Source organism: Alexandromys fortis, unplaced genomic scaffold (genome assembly GCF_014885135.2).
Source record: "Alexandromys fortis isolate MF-2015 unplaced genomic scaffold, M_Fortis_MF-2015_v1.1 scaffold_152, whole genome shotgun sequence".
In the NCBI taxonomy this organism is placed as follows: Eukaryota; Metazoa; Chordata; class Mammalia; order Rodentia; family Cricetidae; genus Alexandromys; species Alexandromys fortis.
In genome coordinates, this window is record NW_026068045.1 from 1,411,444 (window position 1) to 1,421,320 (window position 9,877).

Genomic DNA, 9,877 nt, shown 5'->3' on the forward strand with positions numbered 1-9,877 from the left:
CAATATATTTTGATTGTTTCTTTCAACCCCTTTTCCATTTGGCCCCCTCTTCCCTTTTGTTAGCACGGTTTGTCCCGTGGCCTTTTTGACTTTGAGTTCACCTGGGCAGGAGTGGGTATGAGGCATTTTCTTGATTGTTAATTGATAAAAGATGGCCCAGCCCACTGTGGGCAATGCTATCCCTGGGCAGGTCCTGGGCTGTGTAAGAAAGGAAGCTGAGTAAGCCAGGAGGAACAGTGTTCCTCCATGGCCTCTGCTTCCGTTCCTACCTTGGTGATATACTAACTTGTAAGTCAAATAAACCTTTTCCTCCTCCAGCTTGCTTCTTGTTTATAGTTTACTGCAACAGAAAGCAAACTAGAATAATGAGTGTCTGTTGTATGCATGAGCACCAAGTGGGTGTAGTAACCACGCAGGCCAGAAGAGGGAGTAAGATCCTCTGGAATTGAAGTCACAGACTTTGTGAGAAGCTATGTTGGTGCCAGGGAAACAAATCCAGGTCCTCTGTGTGAGCATCCCAGTGCTCCTAACTGCTGAGCCACCTCCTCAAATTTTTTAAAACAATTTTCTTAAACTAGCTATTGACCAATTTGTTTGTTTGCTTCTTTGTTTTTGGAAAGAGGGTTCTCTGTGTAATAGGGCTGTCCTGAAACTCACTTTGTAGACCAGGCTGGCCTCAAACACTCAGAGATCCACCTGTCTCTGCCTCTCAAGTGCTGGCATGCCCTACCAACACCCTTTTTAAGGATGGGAGATTTAATTTGTCACAATTACGGAAAAAAAATCTCAGAGAAAATAAATATGAATCAAAAGGAAATATGGATTGACCACCTGATATTCGGTATTGTAAGCTGGCAGGTTTACGGCTCCTGACCTTTGCAAACGAGGACCCACAGTTGCCTGGGAAACCTTTCAATTCTAACCACTTCTGTTGGTTAGACCAAGACCCAAAATCTTACTGGGAATTAGAGTAACTGACATGTTCCTCCAGTTTAGGGGATACATATTTGGCAGGGACTGTTTCCTAGCCAGCAAGGAACATGCCTGTGGGGAACCATACTGACCCAAGATTTTGTCAGAGGCCCTCATGAAAGGACAAAGGGAAGGTTAGTTCTGTGTCTTTGTCCAGGAACTGACTTGGCAAGGCTGATCTGACCCTGGAGCTAGTGCCTTGTAGAGTCAAGGTTGTGGCTTCTGGGGACCTGTATCTTTCCCCTAGGCAGTGTGTCTGATGTATCCCATGTTCTCTTTGCCAACGTCAACTGACTCAGCTCTCTGCTGACCTTGGCTATCCTCCCTGCAAATCGTATATATGATGCTGTACTTCCTAATAACCCTGCTCGGCACAGTCACCAGCCAGGGAAGAGCTCCTGGTCCCAGCTATTGCTTTTGCCTTATTTCTCATCTTTTCTATTTTTCATCCCCAATCCTTTTACTTCAACATCTCATCATTCAATTTCCTTACTCCTGCTGGTTTGGGGCATATGTCTTACCTTTTTTTTAATATATTTTTAAGATTGTAAAGGGATGGTTGTCTTTGGATATGGCATTAATTCTTTTTTTCTATAAGAATCTGGAGTTGAGGGGGCTGGAGAGATGGCTCAGTGGTTAAGAGCACTGGCTGCTCTTCCAGAAGTCCTGAGTTCAATTCCCAGCAACCATATGGTGGCTCACAACCATCTGTACTGAGATCTGGTGCCCTCTTCTGGCCTGCAGGCATACACACAGACAGAATACTGTATATATAATAAGTAAATAAATATAAAAAATTTTTAAAAATCTTAAAAATAATTATCTGGAGTGATAAGGAAGAAATCCAAGGAGTCATTTACTCTGGTCACAATGTGTTAGAGGCACAGGACCAAACTGGTACATTATATATAAAAAAAAAAATACTGCCTCAAAATCAGAAAATTGGACTGGAGAGATGGCTCAGAGGTTAAGAGCACTGGCTGCTCTTCCAGAGGACCTGAGTTCAATTCCCAGCAACCACATGTTGGCTCACAGCCATCTATAATGAGATCTGGTGCCCTCTTCTGGTGTGTTGGATACATGCAGGCAGAACACTGTATACATTATATATGTGTGTGTGTGTGTGTGTGTGTGTGTGTGTGTGTGTGTGTGTGTATATATATATAAAATCAGAAAGCCCACTGTGGAGGTCTGGTTTTACCTCCTTAGTCTGATAGGAGAAATGTATTGAGGGGATGGATAGAAAAAGAGGCAGGTGGATCTCTGAGTTCCAGTAAAGCCAGGACTACACAGATACTAGATAAAAATAAAATTTTGTTATGGAAAAAAACCTCAATGTTTAAGAAATAGAGAGAATGCACTGGGCAGTGGTGTCACACGTCTTTAATCCCAGCACTGGGCGGGGCAGAGGCAGGTGGATCTCTATAAGTTTGAGGTCAGCCTGGTCTACAGAATGAGTTCGGGACAGCCAGAGCTGTTACACAGAGAAACCCCATATTGAAAAAGAAAACGAAATGAAAAAGAGATGCAGGCGGAGTGTCTCTGTGTCCTGGCAGTCACTCCAATATAACAACACAGAGACTCATTATTGTTGTAAATGATTGGCCACTAGCTTAGGCTTGTTTTTTAGGTAGCTCTTAGAATTTAAATTAACCCATTCCTATTATCTGAGTGCTGCCCCAGGCTTGTTTACCTCAGCTATGAACTTCCCATTTTGCTCTAGACTCCTCAGACTCCGCCCTTCTTTGTAGCAGTCTCTCTGCCCCAAAAATCCTGGCTAGCTATCAACCAATCAGCTTTTTATTAACAATGAAAGCAACACATTTTGACAGTGTGCAGAAAGGTTATTCTACAGCACAGCGAATAGTATATGTAATCTAATATGGCTACCACTCACAATAACTAACCATATATGGTTAATTTATTTCATCTACTTCCTAATCCCCTCTACCTGGACTAGAGAAGACCAAGACATCATGATCCATGACCAGTGTGTTTGTGTCTGTTGGGTTTTCTGGTTTTTCTTTGATTGTAACCGTGGCCTGGCTCTTTCCTCTTGAAATAGAAAGTATGTAATTTACTTTAATTTTACAGGAGCCCACAGTTAAGAGAGAAATTTAAATTTAAAGACTGATATTTTACAGTTATATCAAGTTTTACATTTTGATATTAGTATGAGCCCTTGGGGACAGATATGGTTGAATAGTGACATGTTTGTCTGGCATGCATTGCCTAGCTTTCTTGTCTTAGAGTCATCTGGGAAGCGTGACTCTCAACTGAGAAGACGCCCCCTCGATCGCAGTGGTCTGTGGCAGGCAAGTCTGTGGGGCATTTTCTCGGTTAATCATTTGCCATGGCTCCAAGGAATGGACCTGACTGGGCTGGGTGGGTACTGGAGAAAAGATAAGTGCAGGCAGACACAAAGGCAGAAAGTTGGGCTCCCTGTTGTAGGAACCGCAGCACCCCAGAAGCTCAGTCTGAGAACAGAGAGGCAGGGTTACTGCATACTGGTCAAGGAGAAGGAGTTGTTACACACAGATAACAGAAGGCGGGGGTTCCGGTACACAGCTGGATCAAGGAGATGGGTTAACTAATCTTGATAGGTGCAGTCTCTGTAGGGAACAGTCTTCAGGCTGTAAACATCCAGTGGGGAGAAGCCATGGTGGCCATTTTCTGCATTTGCAGCAACTTCCACACATGGACCAAAAGAGAAGGCTTTGCTATTTCCTTCTGAGTTCCTGACATGGCAATGCCTCAGTCAACAGAACACACTCACTCACACTCCATTCACTCAGGGCTGCCTCAGTCAACAGAACACACTCACACTCCACTCACTCAGGGCTTCCTCTCCTCCCTACAATGACTGGTTTGGGAGGGTACAACCCATTGTGGGTGGTGCCACCCTAGAATGGGTAGTACTGGATTGTGTGGGAAAACAGGCTGCACAGCACAGGTACTCCTCACAGTCCCTGCCACTAGGTTTCTCTCTGCCGCAGACTCCCCTTCACATGGACTACAGCCAGCTGCAAGCTGAAACAAAACCTTTCTTTTTTTAAAAAAAAAATTTATTTATTTATTAGGTATACAATATTCTGTCTGCATGTATGTCTGCAGGCCAGAAGAGGGCACCAGACCCCATTACAGATGGTTGTGAGCCACCATGTGGTTGCTGGGAATTGAACTCAGGACCTTTGAAAGAGCAGGCAATGCTCTTAACCTCTGAGCCATCTCTCCAGCCCAACAAAACCTTCCTTAATAGGAAGCAATGAACCACAGCAATAGAGAACTAACACATACAAACCACATATCACGTGTGTGCCTGTGCATGTTTGCATTTATGAGCAAGTGTGCGGCTATGCACGCATGTGATGCCAGAGACTGACACTGGACGTCTTCCTTGATGACTATGTTTCTAGTGATTTATTTCTAACTTCTAGGGTTTTATCTAAACTTCCTGCCAAGGAAGTTTAAACTTACCTGTCTGTCACCCCGTCACTCCCTGTCTTCACACAGTACCATAGTCAGTCTCTTCACTGAGATCAGGACTGATCTAGCTTTACTCTAGTACTCCCCTCCATGCTCCCCTCAGAATTCCTCAGTTTGGGCAACTGTCTTACGGCTTTCCATTGCTGTGAAGAGTCACCAGACCAGGGCTACCTTTTTTTGTTGTTGTTGTTGTTTTGTCTTGTTTGTTTTTTGAAACAGGGTTTCTCTGTGTAACAGCCCTGGCTGTCCTAGAACTCACTTTGTAAACCAGGCTGGCCTTAAATTCACAAAGATCTTCTAACCTCTGCCTCCCAAGTGCTGGGATTAAAGGTATGGGCCACCCGCGCCTGGCAGGGCTACTCTTCTAAAGAAAACATTTAACTGCGATGGCTTGCTTCAAGGTCCAGTCCATGATCATCATGCCCGGGAGCATGGCGGCGCGCAGGCAGACGTGGTGCTGGGGTAGTAGTAGCTGAGTCCTACATCTTGCAGGCAACAGGAAATCAACTGAGATACTGGTAAGTATCCTGAGCATAGGAAACCTCAAAGCCTGCATCCACAGTGACACATGTCCTCCAACAGAGCCACACCTCCTAAAAGTGCCAATTCCTATGAGACTATGGGGTCGATTACACCCAAACTACCACAGCATCTCACATATCTTAATGACAGAAACCCTGAGCTTCTATCTGGAATGGTTGATTTTATTTATTTTTTATTATTATTATTTTTTTTTTGGCTTTTGAGACAGGGTTTCTCTGTGGTTTTTGGAGCCTGCCCTGGAACTAGCTCTTGTAGACCAGGCTGGTCTCGAACTCAGAGATCTGCCTGCCTCTGCCTCCCAAGTGCTGGGATTAAAGGCGTGCGCCACCACCACCCGGCTGGAATGGTTGATTTTAATATCCACTTGCCACTAATTAGAATCACTTGAGTAGGGAACCTCAACTGAGGAATTGTCTTTGTTATCTTAATAGATGTGGGGAGCCCTACCCAAAGTGTGGGTGGCAAATTTAAGTAGCAGCTCAGATTTAAAAAGGTAACGACAAGAGAAGATTATTCAACCTTTGGTAGCCTGGCTTCATCGAGTTGATTTCTTCAGCTGCTGCTGCTGATTCCTTCACAGACATCAAAACCAGCACCTCCAGGCTGCCGTGGGTGACGGGGTCAGACTGGGACAGCCAAGGCCCTCAGCCCCCAGGCGTGGGCAGCTACTGGGTTTCAGCCTCTCAGCCAATGTTACTGTTTCAGTGTAAAGTGGTAAGCAAATTCTTTACCTCTGTCTCCACCACATCGGTTCTGTTCCTCTTGAGAACACTAATAAACATGCACATACCCAAAGTGCCTTGTGCGATGATTTACACTCAGCGGGTGCCTATGAGAAACATGTAGACCAATCGTATGCTTCGGGGCTAGGAGTGTTCCTCAGGGGCACAGCACATGTTTAGCACACAGAAGGCCCTGGGTTCAATCCCTGAGCACACACAGAATCTAATGAGCAGTTCCACCTCCAGCCTATGAAAGGAGAGAAAAGAAAGCAAACGCAGTATCTTTGTTCCACAGTTCATTTATGGAGTTGGGGCAGGTGATTTAACAACAGACTGCAATATAAGACTGGGAGAGAACCCTTGCTGCTTTCCTGCCCAGGACCCAGCTGTGATAGGGAAGCTTGCAAGTTTTCTAAAATAGCCACCTGTCGTTGGGCAAGCTGGGTCTGAAGCTGGAGGTTGGCACACACACACTCTAGGAGTCCTAGGCATTCCTTGGGCTTCTGGCCAGCTCCTGAAGGAAGAGTGACGGAGAAGCAAGGGGCAAAGGAAAGAGACTTTGTAATTGCAGTGAGGTTGGAAGGACAGCATGAGAGAACGAATCCTCCCAGGTACAACCCGAACCAGACGCACTTCTGCTCAGCAGTTGCCTCCAGAGGCTCACCTGTCAGTCTTGTTTTCATTTGACATCAATCATTACAACTCGCCCCCCCCCCTTCCTGCTTTTCTTGTAGTGTTTATGGTCATCTGGTGTACTCAGTAATAGCTCCTTTGCCTAAGTTCCCTGCTTGGGTGTATGCTTCGGGAAGGCAAGGACTTTATCTAGTCTACTTTAGGTTCTCCAGCATCTAAAGAAGTCACTGGACACCAGGCGGTGGTGGCACATGCCTTTAATCCCAGCACTTGGGAGGCAGAGGCAGGCGGATCTCTGAGGTCGAGGCCAGCCTGGTCAACATAGTGAGTGCCAGGACAGTCAGGGCTACTCAGAGAAACCGTGTCTCAAAAAAAAAAAAAAAAAAAGCATGGAAGGAAGGAAGGAAGGAAGGAAGGAAGGAAGGAAAGAAAGAAAGAAAGAAAGGAAGGAAGGAAGGAAGGAAGGAAGAAAGAAAGAAAGAAAGAAAGAAAGAAAGAAAGAAAGAAAGAAAAAAAGAAAGAAGAAAGAAAGAAAGAAAGAAAGAAAGAAAGAAAGAAAGAAAGAAAGAAAGGAAGGAAGGAAGGAAGGAAGGAAGAAAGAAAGAAAGAAAGAAAGAAAGAAAGAAAGAAAGAAAAAGAAAAAAAAGAAGAAACTAAAAATTTGGGCATGACAGCGCATGCCTCTCAGCCGAGGCAGAGGTGGGTGAATCTCTATGAATTCAAGGCCACCTGATCCACACAGAGAAGTTCCAGGACAGGCAAAGCTACACAGTGAGACTCAGTCTGAAAAAGAAAACAACAATAAACTCTGGGGGCTGAAAAGACGATTCCACAGATAAAAGCATGGCTGCTACCAATTGCCTGCAATCCCACTCACAGGGGATCCACTGCCGTCCTCTGGCCTCCACAGGTATTACATGTATGCAGTGCACAGACACGCATGTGGGCAACACTCATACATTAAAATATATTTTTTAAAGCTATTACAAAAAAGGGATTGATTAAGCCAGGTGATGGTGGCGCACGTCTTTAACCCCAGAACTCAGGAGGCAGAGGCAGGTGGATCTGTGAGTTTGAGGCCAGCCTAGTCTACAGAGAGAGTTCTAGGACAGCCAGGGCTGTTACACAGAGAACCCCTATCTTGAAAAACAAACTAAATAAATAAAATTTAAAGATGTCTGTTTGTAGAGGGTTTTTTTAGATTTATTTATTTTATAGGTACGCCGTGTTCTGCCTTCATATACATCTATGAGCCATGTGCATACAGTGCCCATGGAGGCTAAAAGAGGGTGTTAGATTTGGAACCAGAATTATAAAATAGTTGTTAGCTGCCATCAAGGTCCTGGGGATTTAATCCTGTCTTCTCACAGTAGCCAGTGCTTTTAACCACCAAGGCATCTCTCTAGCCCCAAGGATGGCCTTTTTTTGTTTTTTCAAGACAGGGTTTCTCTGTAGTTTTGGAGCCTGTCCTGGAACTAGCTCTTGTATACCAGGCTGCCTCGAACTCACAGAGATCCTCCTGCCTCTGCCTCCCAAGTGCTAGGATCAAAGGCATGCGCCACCACCACCTGGCAGAATGGCCTTCTTGGGTCTACTCTCTCCACTTTCCAAGGGCTAGCCTAACAGGTATGGATTACATCTGGCTCCTACACTCTATTAAAAATGGATTTTGTGGTGGTGGCCTTTAATTCCAGCACTCAGGAGGCAGAGGCAGGCAGATCTCTGTGAGTTTGAGGACAGCCTAGTCTACAGAGAGAGTTCCAGGACAGGAACCAAAGCTACAGAGAAACCCTGTCTCGAAAAAAGCAAAAAAAAAAAAAAAAGAAAAGAAAGAAAATTTGACTTGAGCTGGCGTGGTGTAGCACATCAGCTATCCTAATGCTTGGGATAGAGTCAGGACACAAGTATGAGGGCTACACAGTGAGTTCCAGGCTACAGAAGAACTCAAAACAACAACCAAAGAAGAAAAAATGCTGAGCGGGGTGGGGGTGGGGGTCTCAAACAGCCCATGCTGACCTTGAGCACTCAGTGTAGCTGAGGGTAAACTTGAACTTCTAATCCTCCTGCCTCCACATCCCAGTGCTGGGATTACAGGCACATGCCACTGTGCAGTTTGTGTGGTTCTGGGCCTTGTGCACACCAGGGAAGAACTCTACCAATTGAACTATATTCGCAGCCTGAAAAAAGGGTTTTGTTGTTGTTGTTTCGTGGTTGGTTTTTGTTTGTTTCTTTGTTTGTTTGAGTGGGTGAAACCTAAGTCCCTTTTAGGGACCTGAAGCTCCTTCATTGTCTCACTCCAACCATTCTTTGTCATCAGTTTAATTTCTTTTTTTGTTTGTTTGTTTTCGAGACCGGGTTTCTCAGTAGTTATGGAGCAAGTCCTGGAACTTGTTCTGTAGACCAGGCTGACCTCAAACTCAGAGATTTGCCTGCCTCTGCCTCCCACGTGCTGGGATTAAAGGTGTGCGCCACCCCTGCCGGGTAGTCAATTTACGTTTTCAATTGCGTTGTCTATAGGTGGCTTAGTTAACATAATAATTACACTACCTATTTTAGGGCTATGGCTACTTAGAGTTAAGCTTCCCATAAATAAGTATTCAAGTATCTACTGACTTCCCCCGGAGAAGATGAATAAATCCAAGCTAAAGTTACCACCTCCTTCCCTGGTCCCTTTTAACTATCACGAGTAGCAAGCAGAAAGACTGTGGTCTCACCCCTGCCTAGTTGAGCCAAGTATCTAATAAATGAGAAAAGAACAGGATTAGCAAAACTGGGAGGAATATGAAATCAAGAGAACTAAACAATTAACACGTTACACAGTGAAAGCAGGCGACGGGGTTGCTTTGATGAGGAGCTAGCACTGCCCAAGGAAAGAAGATACTTTGCACCTTCTGCCCCTGCTGGTCGGCTTGGGAAGCCTCCGCCCCCCCCCCCCCCCCCCGCCTTACCTGAAGGCAGCTCTGTTGTCTGGATGTTCAAGAAAGTGGCTGGCAAGGAATTTGCTTGAAGATTAATATAACTGGGGGAGGGTTTTGCTGGACACAGACACACAGCATTATCTTCCTCTTTGGCTGAAAATCAGTGACTAAATCAAAACTCATTCTAACAGGGATTGGCTTGCCTTCCCCTGCCCCTCTCCCCTCTTTTAATTGTAAGAGGATAACCCAGGCTGGCCTTGAACCCAAGACCCTCCTGCCCTGGCCTCTCAAAGAAGGAACTGCTAGTGTGAGACTGCCTTTCTTATTAAATCCCTGCGCCTGGTTACAAAAGCAGACACCAGGCCCTACCCAAGGACCAGGAAGACACACAAAGAGAAGATACAGAAACCAATGAGAGTTAACTGAAGCCAGGCGTGGCAGGAGGAAAAGTCTAATCTACTTCCTTGATCACTACTGGTTAAGGCCCTATAAGGGGAAAGCCACGCCCACCCACTCCCTGCGGACACCCCCACCCCCATCCTATCCCCTGCCTTGAATCAAATCTCTCTCTCTCTCTCTCTCTCTCTCTCTCTCTCTCTCTCT

The 9,877-nt window shown here is 45.4% G+C and overlaps 1 protein-coding gene across 1 annotated transcript in view; it reads right to left on the reverse strand.

Annotated features, from left to right (window-relative positions):
• Positions 1 to 5,965: 5,965 nt before the first annotated feature.
• Tsacc (TSSK6 activating cochaperone) overlaps positions 5,966 to 9,877 on the reverse strand; it is a 6,114-nt gene continuing 2,202 nt past the window's right edge. Inside the window, exons 2-3 of the mRNA XM_050166306.1 lie at positions 9,305 to 9,427; positions 5,966 to 6,237 (exon numbers count right to left, since the gene is read on the reverse strand). Coding sequence (XP_050022263.1) covers positions 6,020 to 6,237; positions 9,305 to 9,427 — 341 coding nt within the window. The 3' untranslated portion in view covers positions 5,966 to 6,019. The remainder of the gene's footprint in view (positions 6,238 to 9,304; positions 9,428 to 9,877) is intronic.